The sequence below is a fragment of the Hordeum vulgare genome, chromosome 2H (assembly GCF_904849725.1).
Source record: "Hordeum vulgare subsp. vulgare chromosome 2H, MorexV3_pseudomolecules_assembly, whole genome shotgun sequence".
Taxonomy (NCBI): Eukaryota; Viridiplantae; Streptophyta; class Magnoliopsida; order Poales; family Poaceae; genus Hordeum; species Hordeum vulgare.
In genome coordinates, this window is record NC_058519.1 from 635,197,981 (window position 1) to 635,218,639 (window position 20,659).

The 20,659-nt window shown below is 43.4% G+C and overlaps 1 protein-coding gene across 4 annotated transcripts; it reads right to left on the reverse strand.

Annotated features, from left to right (window-relative positions):
* Positions 1 to 5,308: 5,308 nt before the first annotated feature.
* LOC123428146 (filament-like plant protein 4) lies at positions 5,309 to 11,091 on the reverse strand. 4 transcript variants are annotated; one of them, XR_006622500.1, is made up of 6 exons: positions 10,228 to 10,313; positions 9,150 to 9,287; positions 8,922 to 9,051; positions 6,762 to 8,758; positions 5,652 to 6,232; positions 5,309 to 5,547 (listed from the first exon to the last, which is right to left on the reverse strand). XR_006622500.1 is itself a non-coding variant. In XM_045112311.1 (5 exons), exons 2-5 carry the CDS (start codon positions 9,234 to 9,236, stop codon positions 5,747 to 5,749), a joined length of 2,700 nt encoding a protein of 899 aa, XP_044968246.1. In that variant the 5' UTR covers positions 9,237 to 9,287; positions 10,648 to 11,091; the 3' UTR covers positions 5,616 to 5,746. The 4 variants fall into 4 exon arrangements, 2 of the variants coding, with proteins under 2 accessions (XP_044968246.1, XP_044968247.1); XR_006622499.1 differs by having other exon boundaries at positions 5,309 to 5,495; positions 5,600 to 6,232; XM_045112311.1 differs by lacking the exons at positions 5,309 to 5,547; positions 10,228 to 10,313 and adding an exon at positions 10,648 to 11,091 and having other exon boundaries at positions 5,616 to 6,232.
* Positions 11,092 to 20,659: the final 9,568 nt, after the last annotated feature.

The window sequence follows — 20,659 nt, forward strand, 5'->3', positions numbered from 1 at the left end:
CGGTGAAGAATGCGTCTGCCATGCCATCCCATAGCGATTCCCGCGGCGAGCAGCTAACTAACTATCTGACTAACTGAAACTAACAGCTAACTGAACTCGTACGTGCACAATGCACACGGTGACGGTCAGGGTTTATTCAGAACCTGAAATCTAAACCTTGTGTAGTTTGATTTGGATGCAGATTATCCAACAGTCTCGCGAACATGGAGGGGTGCCATCACCAGAATGCATGCCAATATGATGGTTGGCGCAGCCAGCACCGAAGTCAACGATGACGACAAGATCATCGACTCGGATGCCGAGACCTTCGATCCAGACGCTGAGACCAAAGACGATGACGAAGGCCCTGTTTGGATCTATGGGCTAGAGTTAGTTTGAGCTAGTTTGAGTTCAACTAGCCCTAAAGTATCCATACATAAGGGTTAGATTGGAGCTAGTTGCATCTAACCCATCCAAAAAAACTATCCCACCCAAGAGGTGCTAATTGGAGTTAGTTCTCATGAGGTTCATTAAAAAATATTTTTCTCTTTCTCTTCCACCAGCGAAGAGATGCTAATTGAAGCTAGTTCTCATGGGGCCCATTAAAAAATTATTTTTCTCTTTTCATAAAATGCATCTATTGTCAATCTAACCCTTCCATCCAAACACCTATTTGGCTAGAGTTAGTTTAGAGTTAGTCATGAGCTAGAAACTAACTCTAACCACTAGCTAAGCTAGAGTATCCAAACAGGGCCGAAGTTGTAGTGGTGTCCCTCATACACCTCCGCGTCCGCGTGCAGATCCATCACGTCGTCAGTCGCAGCTCGGCCAGCTGCTGCGTTTACCTCCGTGTCCGCCACGTCCGCGTGCACCTTAGTGTCGTCATCCGCCGTAGCATGGCCAGCTGTTGCATGCACGCCCGTGTCCGCATGCATGGCGTCCTTGTCCATAGTGCGTCCACCTCTAAGACAGACGGTACCTCGCCCACCGCCATCGCCGGCACCTCGCCCGCTGCCACCGCCGGCGCCGCCGATACCTCGCCTGACGCCAACGAAGGCGCCGCCCACACACATCATAGCCTTGCGCCCGGCGAGGATGAGTCGGCCATGTACGCGACCACCTTCTCCTTCAAACACCTTGCTTCCAGCTCTCGTGTCGAACTGGCCACGCCCACGACCAACGAGTCTCAGGGGACGGTGCCAGTGGTCACCTCGACCTGCCGTAGATTCCGGCGTCGTGGAAGACCATGATATGGCCCGACAATGGCCGGTCAGGCCATACCTTCCTCGCCCACTTACCGTGTCGACAGCGACACGGGATGCTCCAACATCTTCTCTGCCATCTCCTCCACCTATTCCTACTTCTCCTCCAACAGGACTAAACAAAATCTTCATCCGGAGGAACGTTTAGATCAAGCAAAACCATGGTGGAAGAAAATGGAGAGAGAGCTCAGTGAACAGAATATGAGGGGGCCATCGACTTATAACATGTTGCGTCCATTAAAAATTTCATAGATGGCGTCCAATTTAGGAGGCAAAAATGAAGCCATGTTCTTTGATGTGTTTTCCTTCAATTTTACATGAAAATTTCTAATCTAGAGCCACCATAGGAGAAAAAATGGCGCCATGTACTTAGCAGGAGTGAGATCCTTTGTTGACCAATGCATGAAGGCGTGGAGGAGTTATTGTTGAGCTACATGCAGAAAAAAGGAGAGGAGGTTGCATGGGAGGGATTAATACTCGGCACCCAAAAAAACTTTGCATGCGATTTGGTTGGTCAAGTACTATTCCCAACATTTCCTCCTCTTTTTGTTCAACAACCTTGGTATGAGAGATTCAAAACTTAGGCCCTATATAGATGGAAGGAGGGAGTATCAATTTGTTGTATGTAAGTTATGCGGTTTCTGGTACGTAAATTACCATGCTATTTACACGAGGTTATCAGGGGATATTTCTAAAACTTTTCGTCCAAGGTAAAAAGTTATCAATGTGTTTAGATGTAAGTTAAGGTTAGTTGTACGTAAGTTATCATCTTATTTATACAGAAGTTACCGGGATATATTTCGACAACTTTTTCACCTCGGACGGACAAAAAAGTGGTATTTTATTTGAACTTGTCACAAGTCAAATAGTGGGTGGGTTGGTTAGTTTGTTAAGATCTCGACATTAATGTCTTGAGTTCAATTCTCTGTTTTAGCATGATTTTTTAGGCTATAAAACTACAAATATGAAAGCTGCTAGCATCAAGATTTGTTTCCAACATTTTTTGTCCCGGTCAAAAAATTATCATGATGTTTGTGTGTTAGCTATCAAATTTTTTGTGCGTACATCATCATGCTATTAACATAGAAGTTATCGCAGGTATGTCTTCAACAACTTTTTTTTCGCGTAAGTCACCGCGGTGTTTGTTTCTAAGTACCATGTCTATGGTGCGTATAATGAATTGATATTTGCACAAAATTTATTGGGGTTATGTTTTCAACAATCTTTTTCCCCGGGGTTAAAATTATCAAGACATTTGCGATTAAGTTATGGTGCCCGTGGTCTATATATTATGTTGCTATTTGTATAGAAGTTATCACGGATGCGTCTTCACAATTTTTGTCCTTAGTAGAAGTTGTCGTGGTGTTTGTACGTAAGTTTAAGGTCTACGGGGCGTACGATGCATTGATATTTACACAAAAGTTTATTGGAGGTTGTGTTTTCAAACACTTTTTTCCGAGTCAAAGTTATCACGATGTTTGTATCTAAGTTATTAATTATGTGGTGTGTATATTATCACGGTATTTACATAGAAGCTATCACGAGTGTGTCTTCAATAACTTTTTTCCGCAGGTAAAAGTTATCATGGTGTTCGTTCCTAGATTATCAAGTCGACGGTGCATATATTACCATGCCATTTTGCACGTAAGTTGAAAAAAGAAGGAATAAAATTACCAAAATAATCTTTAAAACAGCCACGTGCATGGTCCCTAACCGGCGACCAGATCCAGAAAAAAATTAAAAGCAAATTCCGTTTGCTTCAGAAAATACACTAGCAGCACTTGTAAAAACAATCTAACCTTTATCTAAGCACTAACGAGGTATTAATCCGAAACAGAACGTCGGCTCTCTTGTTTATTTTTACATAAGCCTAAGCCCAGCTTGGCCCAACCGCGGAGTTTAATTTTCCGGCCTGAGCCCGACCCGACGGCTTCATTAGGCCCGGCTCGGCCCGTGATTTTCGGGTCGGGCTGCCCATGATCAGCTATCCCGCCCCTTTCTTGTTTAGAAACAAAAACGTCAACTTTCAAAAAAAGAAACAAAACCAGGGTGCTCCTCAGCGAAGGGAGTTGGCGCTCACAGCCGACGATTCATGGACCAGCCCATGTAGCCATCGCTCGACTTGCCACCGCCTGAATGCACGCACGCTCGCTCGAGGGCTGTTCTTGTGCGTGGTTGACCAGTTGACTGGTCAACCATTGATTTTAATAAAAAAGAAGAAAATAAAACAAAAAATCATAAAATTTAAAAATTGGTATTTTAAAAAAGTTCATGGAGTTTGAAAAGTTCATCCCATTTTTATAAAGTCAATCGAATTAAAAAAAATGTTCACTGAGTTAAAGAAAATGTTCATCAAATTAAAAAAAGGTGCATCATTTTTTCAAAAAAGATCATCGAATTTAAAAATGTTTACAGATTTTTAAAAAGTTCATAGAATTTTAGAAAGGTTCATAATTTTTTAAACAAGTTCATCTAATTTGAAAATTTTCACAGATTTAAAAAAAAGTTCACCGACTTTGAAAAACTATTCATCGAATTTGATAAAAGTTCATCATTTTTGAAAAAAATCATCAAATTTGAAAAAGTTCATCGATTTCGAAAAAATGTTCATCGTATTTTCAAAAATGTTCAGCGATTTAAAAAAACTCATCATTTTTTGAAAAACATTTACCAATTTTTATAAAAAAATCATCATTTTTTGAAAAACATTCACCGATTTTTATAAAAAGTTCATCAATTCTGAAGAAATGTTCATCGTATTTTAAAAAAGTTCGTCATTTTTTGAAAAACATTCACTGATTTATTTAAAAAAGTCATCAAATTTTATTAAAAGTTCATCATTTTTTAAAAAACTCATCGAATTTGAAAAAAGTTCACAATTTTTGGGAGAAAAATCACCTATTTTCAGAAAAAGTTCATCAAATTTGGTAAAAGTTCACATTTTTTGGGAGAAAAATCACTTATTTTCAAAAAAAGTTCATCAAATTTGATAAAAGTTCATCATTTTTTAAAAAAAGTTCATCAAATTTGGAAAAAGTTGACAGATTTTAAAATAGTTCATTAGTCTTAAAAAAAGTTCGTCAAATATGAAAAAAGTTCATAGTTATTCAAAAAAGTTCATAGAATTTTGATAAAAAAAGCGTAAAAATCTGAAAATGGTTCACTGATTTGGAAAAATATTTGTTCGACTGAAAAAAAGTTAAACAAAAAATGGGTGCGTTTTTTCGTAAAAAATAAAAAAATGTAAAAATTAATATGAAAAAGTAATAAAAGTAGTAAAGAAAAAAAAACTGGAAAAAACCAGTCATAAAAAACCAAAATGAAAAAATCCATCTGAAAAGCTTCCGGAACCTTGACAAAACCGAAAATCCGCCGGTTAAGAAAAATGTACTTTAACTGGAGCCAAATAGGATTGCTGACAAAGCCGTCGCATCTCCATCTCAGGCTCTGCCGCACTAAAAAAAATAAAATCGCAGGCTCTCTCCGCATTTCGGCCGATTCACCACGCACCGCCGCCGCTCCACGGTCCTCTTCCTTCCCCGCCGGAATCAATCCCCTCGGCGCTCTCCCAGTCCTCTCTCACGACTCCGGACGGGCACGCTCGCCTTCGCAACCAGGTGCGCGCGTCCGTCGGCGATGGCTCAAGTCGCCGGAGCGCGTGGCCCGCGGAAGGGCCCCCGAGGATGCGAGTGCAGCGCCGCGCACGGGCCTGGTGAATCCAAGTTTGTGCGGAGGGAGGTCAGTTTGGATTCCCACACTCCCGTTCGAAGCCGCGCACGGGGCTGGTGAATTTCACTTCGCATGCTTCATCCATTCGATTTCAATTTCGTGACGCTGCTCACACCTATCACCGTAAATCCGAAACCCATCATGCCTACCTCGATTGGCAGAACAGCGGGTATATGCACATCAAATCTAGCCACCTAGCCAGTCCCAGGAACAAATTCACACAGGAGACAGCAACCTTGTTGGTGTCAAGACATTCAGAACAGGAATCAATCTAGCCACCTAGCCAGTTTCAGGAACAAATTCACACAGGAGACAGCAACCTTGTTGGTGTCAAGACATTCAGGACAAGAATCCTTCCTCAAAGGATGCACATAATAGCACGCTGCTAATAAATTAGCCACATCCAAGAGCAAATGCCAGTTCATAGACCTAAGCAACAGGGTAATGATGGCCACAACGCTAGAAAGCACACTAATAATACTGTAATACATATACGTCATCTACACTCCATGGTTGTTCCTAGACCTGACAAGAACACACCTCAACAAGCAACCGTTACACATGGTTCTTCCTAGACCTGACAAGAACACACCTCAACAAGCAACCATTACACATGGTTCTTCCTAGACCTGACAAGAACACACCTCAACAAGCAACCGTTACACATGGTTCTTCCTAGACCTGACAAGAACACCCTCAACAAGCAACCGATACACGCTTAATTTACACATGGAAATGGAATTTATCATGGATAGAGTTACCCTTGTCTCTGTTAGCTAAGCACTCAGGACCACCTTTGGTTTTATTATGGCATCCCTTCTCCTTCCTGTCAGGATCCTCTTGAGCAAGTTGGGGTTCCCCTTCTGCTTGCTTGGGACAACGGCTAGTGATACGGCCTTGGCAGCAGCTTCTTTCTTGCAGCTTCCGCTCACATCGTAAGGTTTGGCGGGTGGAACCACTGGTGTTGGGTGAGAATAATACGATACTGAATCGTCACCTCCCTCGTCGACAGAAAATTTTCTTTCATGTGGTGGCCTTATTTCTGAGCATATAATCTCCTTGGTTTTCGGGGAGCTGAGGTCATCAAATCCTCCATCGTCAACGGCTAGCATCTCATTCAGTGACTGAGACCGAGGTTTTCGCTCTGGACGGACCGAGGTGGCATCCTTTGGCGATGCAAGTGCTTTTAGTTGCTTTCCCAGGCTTAGGATTGTCTCCTGACACTCAATGAGCTTCTCTGATGCTGTCGAGATCTCCAGCTGCTGTGTGAACAAGGGGATTAAATGTTAACTTTAAAAACTTATTTACTGGTAAACTGTCCAAACCAAGGTAAGAACTCATGGACTAAAGAGCCATTCGAAGAAGGGTGTACTCAAGAAACCAGCAAATTGATTGAATGGATCTGAGAACATGTTCAATTCTTTCCAGTGGTCTCGCAACAAGGGCAGTCAAGGTGGTATTTTGCTATCATATACTATGATCACAATTTTGCAATATACAAAATGGACATAAAATTCCTTATTTCCTATTTAAAAAATAGACTGCCTATCTTTTTACCGGAGTTACATTTGAGGTTGTATGCAACTCGGGTTGCTACACAAATGGAAAGAATGCTATATAGCTTCGCAAATGGAAAACTTGTATACATTATAGAGAAAGGACATCATCAATATGGAGAAAATTTGTTGCATAAGACTGTAAATTCAAATGTGTATTTTCTTTCTCCTAAAAAGAGAGCTAAGCAATCTTTAAAACAACAAAATTCAACAAATAATATAGTGTGGATCTTACCGTGTGTAGATTTTCGTATTTATCCCCAGCAACAAGTTTTGGGTCTTCTTCAGTAGAGTAACTGCCTCCCTCTAGATTGCCCTTGTTTACCTGAGACTTGGCGATGGATTTGTGTTTGTCAAGTTCAGTCACTGTTGATTTACCATCATCACCATGTGCTGCCAGATTTCCTGTTTCTTTCAATGCATTAAGTTCTGCTCGCAAACTTGAAGATTTTCCTTCCGGTGCACAGAATTTAGAGAATGACACTTCATTCCTTATACCGTCTGTGTCATTATCAGCTTTAGGTCCAATATCCATGGGGCTTGATACACAAACTAGTGACATCTGCACGCTGTTTGGAGTGCTGGGTTCATCTATGCCATTTATGGTTTGGACTCCTATTTGTTTGGCTGCAACAGCTTCATGCCCATCACTGCTATCTAAATCCAAATGCTTTATGATAGTTTCCCTCATCTCTGATACATCTTGTAGTGAAAAGCAGTGGTTCAGTATCCAATCTAGTGTGAGGCTCACTTCAAGAACAAATCTTTCGACATCAGTATTCCCATACAGAAGCTCATTGCATACGACAATGAAGTGTCGCAGTACACAAGTAAGTTCCGATGTTTTCCATAAGAATGCATGAGCGAAATAACCAGTTATCAGTGTAGATTGATCACCCATGTTGCCACCAGATTGCACGAGGTTGCTACTGTAATCCTTTGACGATCTCTGAATAACTCCTTCGACAAGTTCAATTAATTTCAGGAGTCCCTTCTCAGTCTTGCGCAGGTGAACTTGATTAGTTGTCTCATTGGGACCATCAACTGGAACCAGCTCTTTACCTGCTGATTCTATTGCCTCTCTCTTCACATCAGAGGATTTTGAAGGCTTATCATCACATACCATAGCTAGCCTTTCTATTTCTTCAAAGTCATCCATGAAACTTAAGTCTGACATTCCTGTGCTCTTACAAGAAGGTGTAGTCAGCTTTCCCTTCTTGAAATGTTCAAGTTCAGAAATCAAGGCTGACGCCCATGAACCTGAACAGCTGACATTATCTTCATTGCGACCACCCTCAGAGATAGATGAAAGAGAATTTTCAACCACTGTAGGACTTCTTTTTACCAGTTCTGTGGTAGCTCGATCACCTGATAAGTCTTCGAGTTGAGCTTCAACTTGGGAAAGTTTAGAGGTTGTGCGAGCAAGCATGGTACGTGAAAGCTGAAGTTCACCATCCTTTCTAGAAAGAGATTCCTTCATGGCCTTATTTTCATCTTCCGTCACGTGTAGCCTTGCAAGCAATGAAGGACTTACATGTGATGCATTGGAAGTGTTTTGTATCTGATCATATGAATTGAAGGATGAGGTAGAATTCAACTTTCCCGCCCTTATGTGTGCTGTACTGCTGCCCAGTGTCTCAACTTCACTTCTCATTCTAGCAACGGCAGCTGGTCCTGGTAGCCTTTTGCGCATCATTGAGCGCAATCTCTTGCATTCTTCTTCTAGCTTAGTAATCTTCCTTACGTTTTCAAGATGTTGTTTGTGTGAAGCATCAGCAGATTTGAGGTTACATTTCCTTTCCTCACTACGAATATCAAGTTGCTTCTGCAGCATGCAAACCTCATATCTAAGAGAAGAATTTGATCGCTCTGTTGACTCTAGTTTTGCTCCAAGGTCCTTCAAGTCAGACTCTTTCGCTGCATTTGATTCAGTTAGATCTAAGATGATTTTCTCTTTTGTTGAGAGGATTTCAGATAGTCTGTTGTACTCATCATCCAGGCTAGCAATTATGTTCTCTTTCTCAGCAACATTTTGTTCCAGATTCCAAACTTTATCCTTCTCACAAGAAATTATTTTAGCAGTGTCCTTCATCAATAACTCCCTCTCTTCCGCTGCAACATTTAGAGCCTCATCAAGCTGCCGAATCCTTTGCTCAACCATGGCTTTCTCATGTAGAGTATCATCAAGTTCTGTCTTGATAGCTATAGCTTCAGCCTCTGCTTTCTCCCAGCCTGAAACATTCGTAATCAAAAAGGGGTTGGTCAGAAAATTAATAGCCGACATATATGCATACATGCATGTGGCATTTATACTTCTAGGATGAGATAAATCATATGCCCAACTACTTATGACCAGGAACTTGTACTGGAATGAGAGTGATGAATGGAGTAGTACCTAGTATGGCTTCTTCAGCTACTTTTGCTTGCTTGGATAGAATAGCATCCTTCTCGAAGCATTCAGCATGAGCAAATGAAAGTTGTTCATTTAAGCCTTGCAGTGATCTCTCTAGCCGTGCAATCTTCTCCTTTAACACGAAAAGAAAAGTTGAAGCACTTGTTATGACTTAATTAATGAGCACTGAAACTTCAAACATCTTAATGTGTAGAACTGTAGATAATATACCTCATGTTCCTTATCATTGGGTTTGTTCTTTACTGAAACTGCCCTTTCCGACGCTTTCTTTCTCCAAAGCCATGTTTTATGGTCCATAGATAGATGCTCTCACTTTTTACCAGTATAATCAATGAAACAGAAGATACCCTAGAAATTAGAAGTAGATGCAACATTAGTGGTGCATTTTTATATCAATTCATACAATATACTTTGGTGAAAAGAATCATAAAATGTATATCTGGTTCAACTTTGCAAAGTTGTTCCTAAAAACTATACAATATGATGCCAAGTTTCATCCCCCCCCCCCCCCCCCCCCCCCCAGCAAACTCGCAGCCTTTAGCACTAAGTTAAGGACTGATCCTTTCGACAAACAAAGCAAACATCTCAGTATCATGTTTGTTTCTACAAAATTTGCAATTGTGGTTACCTAATCCACTGGGCAGGACTAACACTTTCTACTTCTGCCAGCTGCAATGTCCTTCACTTTTAGAGATGCCGATAGCGACACTTAACTAAAAAAGCAACCACAAAGTATATTGAGGTGTTTGCTCAGTTATATCCCCAGTGCACCCACCACTTGCTCCAAAAGGTTACATTTGTTAACCAAATGTACTATATTTCCTTCCAAAAGAGAGAGTACAAAATTAGCCATGAGATGCTAGCTTCTTCCAGAACCCAAGTGGGTGGCCGTCCACTAGCATTGCATCGATCCACAACTGTGAGAGCAACCCAGCAGGGAAGCCATTTAACACCGGCATCTGCATAGAGCATCTATCTAATTAAGTAAGCCAATTACGCCGTCCCAGATGTCAAAATTGGTAAAAGTATTGCAAAAATAGCATGCAGAGAAAGGGAAGTGGTTCTCCCCTGCCTCAACAACATCACTAGTAAGGGAAGCACTGAGTGCTTCTCATCTGTCTCAACAGAATTACTGGTAGTACCACACAACACAGGCGCATCCATTGATAAGGATGGCGCCTAACGCAAGTACTCTTTTCGGCAACCACAACCCGACCTTTGCTAACCAATTAATGAATCCGCTACACTAACTGGGAATCAGGACCAAGCTGACACTCTCTTTGCACACCCCTTTCTGCAGATTGGCAAAGAGCAGACCGGCAAGGATGCGGAAGGAAGAAGCCTCACTGGAAATGCCCACACAAGAATCGCCTGTGCGTCGAAGCAGGGGAGGAATCGGCGCAGCAGCCAGCCAGAAAACCTGTGGGCATGCAAGCATCTGACCATTATTAGCAAGTGCAGTGAAGCAGCCGAGCCAAACCCATCGCCATCGATCCCCCCCGGTACCTCCAAACCGGCATAACCCCCTAGCTAAGCTCTACTCCAGAGTCCAGATAGATATCCCCATCGTTTTCCCAACCACCAAACATGGATTGAGAAACACATACACAAAGGACAAGGGCGGCATGGATAGATAGAACCGATAATAAAAGAGAGAGAGAGAGATTGGAAGAACACAAGGGATGGCAGCGGCGAGCTGAGGACTGACCTCCGTTCCAGTGAGTGAGTGGCAGTGGCAGTGGCTCTGCCGCCGCTTGCCAAGAAGGGACTGCAGTGCTGGGTCACTCACCTGTGACTCTGTGGAGGCATCCTATGGTGTGGATGGATGGAGGGAGGAAGGGCGGGGGGTGGCTGGTGACTGTGCGAGGACAAGGACACAAAGCTATCGCCCTCGGCTTTTTCTCTGGGGCAGGGCCTGGGTGTCCCTAGCAGAAAGGAAAAGGTGTTCCTGGCTGGGCCCTTGAGACGACAAAATTGCTACAGGATGACAAAAAAGGCTGCCTCATCTCGTCAGGGATTGTGGAAAGATCGTCGTGAGGGCGAGGCCGTGATCGACGGTGGGTTTAAGTGTCGGCGGTGGCGGTAGATACATACGAGTTGCGTAGGGGCGACGGCGTTCGGATCTCCATTGATTATCTCGGTTGGGTCATGGTGCCGATTTGGTCCTAGCACATCTGTTTTTTCTACTGTACAAGTCGCTTCGTTATATCTTCGCAGGAAAGACAGTGTTGTATTAAAAAAGACTTTTGCATTTACTCTTCGTCCTATAATAAAAAAAGCCATCAAGTGATCAGCTTGATAAGCTATCAACAAAAAATGCAATCAACTATAATAAAAAAAGCGTATTTAACAATACTTGCAATCAACTATAATAAAAAAGCGTATTTAACAATACATTAATATAAAAAAGTTTTTATATTGTAAGACGGAGGGACTAGTAGATTAGACCAGAAAAGATGGACGGCCCCACTGCCATGATGTTATGAGCTATGGTGTCTCTTCATCAAGTGTAATTGTGGGGCGATTCACATAGAAGTACATGGAACGTTACATTTGAACCCCTCATATCCGTCTTAAATGCATGGAAAAACTGTCCGGTCACTGATCGGTCTTAAAAGTCCGATTCAGCCGGACTCCTCAAACGGACCTCAAATGTCCGATCAGACCGGCACCCTTCATATCCAGGGACGGAGCCGGGATTTCACCATAGGGGGCGCGAAGAACACATTGAAAACACAAGAGACATAACACAAAAATATTTCAAATCTTGAATATTATAGAAATTTCAAATATTTAACAGTACAAGCTTTACGAAAAGAAAACTACATTTCTACTAGTTTGAATGAAGATCTACGCCCCCCAGCTGGTCGATCGAACAAATCAATAATCTCGTCAACATTGAAATTTGCAGCTATTTTCTTCCCAATGTATACAACCATGTAATGTCGAAGAAAATCGTCACCCATTTTACTTCGGAGACGCGTCTTGATAATCTTCATTGCCGAAAAAGCTCTCTCCGCGGTTGCAGTTGACACAGGGAGAGTGATAACCAATCGCAATAATCTATCAACCATTGGATACACAGAAGCTTTACCTGTTTTATGCAATGCAACGGTCAAATCAACAAGTGATGACGAAGATCTCAGCTCTGGATGGTTGCGAACATCTAACTGATAGTGTGGAAGTTATGACTCCAGGTGAGCCTGCTCTTGACTAGAAAATCTGTTGGATATAATTTTTCCACAAGCCTGCAAATATTCGACATGTCAAATGACTCATGCCTTGGATCCAAGGATCCGCAGAGTGTCATAAGCTCTGTAGTCTAAATGCTAAAACGATCATTCAGCTCAACAAATTATTGATCTATCGCCATATTGAACACATCTGCTTTATAGTGGTGAAGCACTGTGATGTTTTTATGTTTATTTATAGACTTTGTCACATCAACATACCTACAAATTACAAATACAATATATGTGTCAGATTAAAGCATCTGATTAATATTATTCCATTATACAAATAGTCGAAAGGTACATACTTGCGAGTCATATCAGGGACTCAACTTCGTGCTTCACACAAAAGGTCTTAACCTCCTCGACGAGAGGTTCCCATCCTTCTTCTCTTAGATCAGCGAGGAGCGCCTTCGTGTTAGAGAGTGTATCTAATGCATTCAAAATGTCCAATGATTTACTTTGGAGTGTTTGGCACAAGACATCTGTGATTTTCATAATCCTCTCCATGAGGTGCAAAATAAAAACAAAATCAAAAGAAACAATTATCCTTAGGACGTCTCCATCATCTCCACGGGAATATTGTGTGACCGAGCGATCATTCGCTGTACTTTGTAGGACTATAACTGTAGCACCAAACATCTTCCTTAAGCTCTGAACTGACTTAAAGTGTGAACTCCATCTAGTGTGTGCTGGTCTCTGTAAAGAGCCTATCTGATTTGCCCCTTTTCCCGTATCAAGCTCCCCTAGTTCAATTTCACGTGCAATCTTGGCGGCTTGATTTGCTAGTAACTCATCATTGCGTTTAGGTGAAGCACTAACAACATTTATGAAAAAATTGGCATGTTGAAAAAAATTTATGCACTTCATGTACCTCTCGAGATGCTGCAACAAGGGCCAATTGAAGTTGATGCGCCATACAATTAATGCAATATGCATAAGGGCACTCCTTCAGAATTAAAGCCTTCAATCCATTCCACTCACGTCGGATATTGCTAGCCCCATCATAGGCTTGACCTCCGATATCTTCCACATTTAAATTCTTATCTGCTAGGATAGTGCAAATTGTCTCCTTGAGAGTCAATGCAAGAGTGTCATTCACATGAATGACATCAACAAAATGCTCATGTATGAACCCTTCTGTGTCGGGAAACCGGAGGACCAATGCCATTTGCTCTTTTTTGGATTCATCGCGAGCTTCGTCTACCATTATACAAAATTTGATATCACCAATTTCTTCTCTAATTGTTCTTTGCACCTTCCGACAAAGTCTACTAAATTTTTTCCTATTGAACTGAATGAGATGTGTACTTTGCATTTCCTGGAGCATTTTCCAAGACAACATCTTTCACCTCCTTGTTATAAGAAGCCGAAAGTTTTACCAATTCAAGGAAATTACCCCGGTTGATAGATCCTGGAGATTCATCATGGCCTCTAAATGCACAAGCCTGGAATGTTAACCACCTGCATCATATCATATAATTGTTTTGTGAGTACACAGAAGATGAAAGAAAATATTGCTTACCGGACAAAATCGATTGTAACTTTGAGCCTTAGCCTTGCATCTACAATCATTTTGGCGGATGCTTTCGCAAACACCTTATCGATATGAGTCATGTTGTTTTTAAAATTTTCATAACAACGAACCCATAAGTTATGAGCTGAACCAGCAATACCCATATGAGTTAGAAAACCACACTCTTTCCCGTTATTTACCTTCTTCCACCTATCAAAGCCCAAAACAGTAAATGTTTCTAAGCCACACTTCCCAATTGGCTTTCATGAGAAGAGGAGACAATGGAAGCAATATGCACGCTTTGTGTAAGATGAATACTCGAGCCATTCAAAATCCTTGAACCAACTGTACTGGAAACGTCGGCGATGTTTCGGAAGATCATCATTATATGGATACTCTCTTATGTATGGCTTGTATCTTTCTTCACAAATATAGAATCGACGCGCTTCATTTTGCTTCTCAAGAGGGAGTTCCCAAATCTGTTTGCGCTTTCCAGGGGTCTCGCTCAAACGGTGTGCTTCCAATTCTTTGTTGTTCTAGAACTTCCACAGATGCGTGAATATTTTGCTCGGGGTGGCATATCAACTGAACTGAGATTGGAGACATTATGAGCAGTGGGTTGTTGTGTGACATCTACCTCCATGGTTGCATTTGCATTTTCAATTGCAGAGTTAGAGTTTGTAGCAATTGGCTTAAAAAATTACTTATTGGTGGTGTCTTCCTCTTATTCATGACCTATGCAGTTTTTAGTTCTTCCATTAGTAAAAAGTAAATATGTAATTGATCTGACAAGTATCAAAATATATTATTACTAACTACTAAGTACTAACAATTGATTAATTGATCTTTTGAATGAATCAAACCGATAATATAGACCTAATCTGCAGAAACTAGACAATTGTACACTACACAATACATCATTACCTCATCTTCTGATCACAGCACAGCTGCACAGGATCGATCAGTTAGGATTGTGTGTGGGCTTGCGGTAGCGCCGTTCAGCTGCTTAGAGGGTGCTTGGATCCAAGAGACTAAAACTAGTCTGACTAAAACTATTCTCTTTAAAAGGCTAAAGTTCCAAGCACCCCTGATAAAGAGAGGCTAAAACTAGTCTTGAGGCTAAAATCTTTTAGTCAGGGGTACCCCTACTAAAATGTGCATTAGTACTCTCTCTCCTCATTTAACTCCTCATGCAAGTTCTGGATTGGAGGGTTTGAAGGATAATAAATGCTCGTTAACTTGATTTTAGTCTCTTTAGTATTTAGATCCAAGCATGAGTGAGGCTAGCAAGTTTTAGTCTCATTACTTTTAGTTATGGGATTAAAACGTATCAAGCATCCTCTTAGCCCTGCATGTACTCTCTGTACTGGATTGATGCGCGGTTGACGGTAGCACGGTCGACGACGGACGGAGCACGGCGGGTCGGCGGCGACGGCGCGGCAGCCGGCGTCAATGAAACCCTAGCAGCTGACGCGTCGTGAAGGAAAGAGTCGATCGCCTGTTCAAATTAATCGTGTGGATTGATTAGCATGTACGAGTCAACCATCAAGTCAGTCAACGAGTGGATGGATATGTCGTACGTGGTGAGACCATGCAGCCTTGGGCCTTGGCTTTGGCGGCTCGGCCGTTGTACATGCTGATAACTGGCACTAATTAATCCCGTGTATAATTAAGCCTGTATATGAGGCCTAGTCTCCGCTGAAGTTCCTTGGGGGGCGAACCAGGGGGGGGGGGTCTGGCCCCGCTCGCACCTCCCCCACTGCCTCCGCCTCTGTTCATACCTGTTCAAATATGAGACGGATATGAGGGAGCCCGGGCGCGTCCGGGCACACCCGTCACGTCGGCCTGCCGGCAATGACCCCACGCGGACTCAGATGAAGAACCGACGGACGCCTCGACCGTCGCCGCGGTGTGAACGCCGCGTGGCGCCGTTCCGACTCGTCGCCTGAGGCCATAGCTGGCTATTTAAGATGTCTTGCGTCCCCCCAGCCCTAGCACATCCACCGCTTCCCTCCCTTAGCCACCACCTGAGTCCATCCTCCTCCTCTTCCCCGCTCTCCAGCCTCTGTATGGTCCAACGTAGGATCATCGCCTATGCTCAGCTCACGTCGGAGTGTTGAATGCAGATCGAGGCGGAGATCCAAGCTTGGTGCGCCGCCCGCACCGTTTAGGTTCTCTCTCCATACTCGTCAGAAACGAAGGAGTCAGAGGAGCAGTCGGAGGAGGACGTGTCAGAGGACATGAAGGAGGACGACATGGATATCCATGCTCCGGGCTTGAACATGGCGAAGGCGGAGGCGGAGTTCGTTGTATCCCAAGCCGAGGAGATGATGGAGCAGCATGCCATCCTGGATTCCATCCGGCATGAGGCCAAGGTGGAGGCCAACCGCCGGCTCATCCGGCAGAGGCAGGCAGAGGGTGACTAACTCTTCGACGAGCTCGAGGCGGACAAAGCGGCGGAGGAAGTCAAAGTGAAGCAGCCAGAGGGGGCGGAGCTGCACCTGCCGCGCATCTATCCGCCGGAGGGCGCGGAGATCGTCGAAATCTCCAATGAAGAGTAAATAGTTTACACGTAGTACGTAGGTTTATATGTTTGCATGCTTTTGTATGAATTTGAGGAATTTAATATAAGATATAGGATGCAAGTTTTTTGGAGTTAATTGTGGAAAACATCGACATTAAAGGCTAGGGTTGCAAGAACCACACTTCTACGGAATTGTGTCCAAAAACACTAATTCGGTGGCTATTTTTTGCAAAAAAAACTAGTTGATGGCTTAAACCGTTTTAAATATGATGATGACATGCTAAGCCCACTTTTATCGACGTGGCGTAATGGTTCGAGATAAACGTCGTTAGATTTTTTTTACCAAAAACTCCACTTGAGAAAACAAAAAAGCCAACGAGCCCTCCCAAGCTGCTCACTGTCCAGCCGGCCTACCCACTATCCCCGCCACCGCCGGCAAGACCTGCTCACGTCGTTGTCCCTTCCTTCCCGACCCGTCGCCCCTTCCTTCCTTCCCGGCCTTCCGCCCCTTCCTACCTCCCCGACTCACCGTCCCTCCTTTCCTCGTCGTCTCTGTAATGACCCAGGGATCTAGGATCGATACATGAGGGAATTGGGGATGAGTTCAACTTGCTTTATTTCACAGGTAGGTGAGGATACAAGAAAGTTATGTGAGGGAAAAGGTAGAAGGAGAGGAATGAGAGTCTCATACATTACACATGCCTCTCCCAGGCCAACACACACCTACTTATAACCCAACCCTGACAAGTGGGGCCACCCCCATAGGCCACGCATCATTGCCCACCGCATCAGGGGGATGCGGGTGTGACACTCCCCTCGTCTTTAGAGAAAGCCTCATCTTCACGTGTTGCTGGTGCGACGTCTGTGGCACTGTCTTGTTGCCCGCTCTCGTCCTAGTGCAGCCATATGATAGCTATGAGAAATCGTCGCTGAAGTGTGTCGTAGTCTTCCCAAGTGGAGCTGAATGAATAAGTAGACCAGCGAATCCGCACCTGGACAATGGCGTTGTTGCCCTTCTTGACCATGCGTCTCGCGAGGATCTCCACGGGTACGCTGTAGTTGGAGGCCAAGTCCGAAGGGCGTGGCAGCTCGGCGAAGACCGGTGTATAGTTGGGGGTGAACGGCTTCAATTGGGAGATATGGAAGACGTTGTGGATGCGACTGTCCGAAGGAAGCTTGAGCTTGTAGGCGAGAGAGCCAATCTTGTCTTGGATCTTGAATGGTCCATAGAACTTGTAGGAGATCTTGGCGCACGGCCGGTTGACGACTGAAGTTTGCGCGTACGGCTGCAACTTCAGGAGCACGGAGTCGCCGACCTGGAAGCAGCGCTCGGTGCGATGTCGATCGGCCCTCTTCTTGAAGCGGGCCTGGGCTTGTTGCATCTGCTCCCATAGGTGTGATGTGCGTGCGCTCCAATCCCAATGCTCGGTGTCTGATGACCCACAAGTGTAGGGGATCTATCGTAGTCCTTTCGATAAGTATGAGTGTCGAACCCAACGAGGAGCAGAAGGATCTGACAAGTGGTTTTCAGCAAGGTATTCTCTGCAAGCACTGAAATTATCGGTAACAGATAGTTGTGTGATAAGATGACTCGCAGCAAGTAGCAAGTAACAATAGTAACAAAGGTGCAGCAAGATGGCCCAATCCCTTTTGTAGCAAGGGACAAGCCTGGACAAACTCTTATAGGAGGTAAAGTGCTCCCGGGGACACATGGGAATTTCTGTCAAGCTAGTTTTCATCATGTTCATAAGATTCACGTTTGCTACTTTGATAGTTTGATATGTCGGTGGACCGGTGCTTGGGTGCTGCCCTTACTTGGACAAACATCCCACTTATGATTAACCCCTCTCGCAAGCATCCACAACTACGAAAGAAGAATTAAGACAAAGTCTAACCATAGCATTAAACTAGTGGATCCAAATCAGCCCCTTACGAAGCAACGCATAAACTAGGGTTTAAGCTTCTGTCACTCTAGCAACCCATCATCTACTTACTACTTCCCAATGCCTTCCTCTAGGCCCAAATAATGGTGAAGTATTATGTAGTCGATGTTCACATAACACCACTACAGGAAAAACAACATACAACGCATCAAAATATCGAACGAATACCAAATTCACATGACTGCTTATACCATGACTTATCCCATGTCCTCAGGAACAAAAGTGACTACTCACAAAGCATAATTATATTCATGACCAGAGAGGTATTGAATAGCATCAAGTATCTGAACATGTAATCTTCCACCGAGTAATCCAACTAGCATCAACTATAAAGAGTAATTAACACTACTAGCAACCTTACAAGTACCAATCGGAGTCGCGAGACGGAGATTGGTTACAAGAGATGAACTAGGGTTTGGAGATGAGATGGTGCTGATGAAGATGTTGATGGTGAAGAGTCCCCTTCGATGAGAGGAGTGTTGGTGATGACGATGGCGACGATTTCCCCCTCCGAGAGGGAAGTTTCCCCGGCAGGACGACCCTGCCGGAGCTCTAGATTGGTTCTGCTCAAGTTCCGCCTCGTGGCAGCGGCGATTCCTCCCGAAAGCCTCCTCTTGATTTTTTCTGGAATGAAACCCTCCTTATAGCAAAAGAGGGGAGCCAGAGGGCCAACAGGGAGCCCACAAGCCCCCTAGGCGCGACCAGGGGGGTAGGTCGCGCCTAGCAGGCTTGTGGCCTCCTGGTGGCTCCCCTCTGGTACTTCTTTCCCCAGTATTTTTTATAAATTCCAAAATAATTCCTCATTTATTTTCACGGCTTTTGGAGTTGCACAGAATAGGTATCTCAAATTGCTCCTTTTTCAGGTCAGAATTCCAGCTGCCGGCATTCTCCCTCTTCATGTAAACCTTGCAAAATAAGAGAGAAAAGGCATAAGTATTGTACCGTGAAGTGTAATAACAGCCCATAAAGCGATAAATAACAACATAAAAGCAGGATGCAAAATGGACGTATCAACTCCCCCGAACTTAGACTTCGCTTGTCCTCAAGCGCAAACCGAGATCAATAAATATGCCCACATGTTTAGAGAGAGAGGTGTCGACAAAACAGGATATGGACATGCAGGCATCATGATCATAATTAGAACAACAATATCATCATATAATCCCTCATGCTAAAGTGACAATTACTTCACAAAGTAAAGTATGGATCAAGAACCTTATTGAGAATTAACAACCAATAGCCTTTAGTCATTGAAGCAATTGCAATTTATCATAACATCGGAAAGAGTCAAATAAGAGCTTGTAAAGCAAATCCACATACTCAATCATCCTTTCATCTTCTACAATTGCTACAACTCACGTGGTACTCATGAGATCAAAGTTTCAGTTGGACACAGAGAAAGATAGGGGCTTATAGTTTCGCCTCCCAACTATTTACCTCAAGGGTAATGTCAACAATAATAATTCATGAATACTTACTTCCAAGTTGACATATGAATATAGATCTTTCCCTAGCATATGACGTTAGCCAAGATAAAGGAGAAATAAGGGATTGGTGTAGATCACCATGACTCTTTCAAGGGCAAAAAGTAAAGGTACAAGAAAGGCCCTTCGCAGAGGGAAGCAGAGGTTGTCATGCCCTAGAGGCAATAATAAATTGGTTATTATTATATTTCTTTGTTCATGATAATCGTTTATTATCCATGCTATAATTGTATTGATTGGAAACACAATGCATGTGTGGATACAAAGACAAAACACTGTCCCTAGTAAGCCTCTAGTTGACTAGCTTGTTGATCAAAGATGGTCAAGGTTTCCTGACCATAGGCAAGTGTTGTCACTTGATAATGGGATCACATCATTAGGAGAATCATGTGATGGACTAGACCCAAACTCTTGAATGTAGCATATTGATCGTGTCATTTCATTGCTATTGTTTTCTGTGTGTCAAGTATTTGTTCCTATGACCATGAGATCATATAACTCACTGGCACCAGAGGAATACCTTGTGTGTATCAAACGTCACAACATAACTGGGTGACTATAAAGGTGCTCTACAGGTATCTCCGAAGGTGTCTGTTGAGTTAGTATGGATCAAGACTGGGATTTGTCACTCCGTGTGACGGAGAGGTATCTCGGGGCCCACTCGGTAATACAACATCACACACAAGCCTTGCAAGCAATGTTACTTAGTGTAAGTCACGTGATCTTGTATTACGGAACGAGTAAAGAGACTTGCCGGTAACGAGATTGAAATAGGTATGCCGATACCGACGATCGAATCTCGGGCAAGTAACATACCGAAGGACAAAAGAAATGACATACGGGATTATATGAATCCTTGGCACTGAGGTTCAACCGATAAGATCTTCGGAGAATATGTAGGATCCAATATGGGCATCCAGGTCCCGCTATTGGATATTGACCGAGGAGTCTCTCGGGTCATGTCTACATAGTTCTCGAACCCGCAGGGTCTACACACTTAAGGTTCGATGATGTTTTAAGCGT

Excerpts from the sequence above, each read along its gene's own strand:
- LOC123428146 (XM_045112311.1), bottom strand. The coding sequence starts at position 9,236 with ATGGACCATAAAACATGGCTTTGGAGAAAGAAAGCGTCGGAAAGGGCA. Across the intron at positions 9,052-9,149 it reads CCAATGATAAGGAACATGAG|GAGAAGATTGCACGGCTAGA; the intron begins GTATATTATCTA and ends TTCGTGTTAAAG. Across the intron at positions 8,759-8,921 it reads AGCTGAAGAAGCCATACTAG|GCTGGGAGAAAGCAGAGGCT; the intron begins GTACTACTCCAT and ends CGAATGTTTCAG.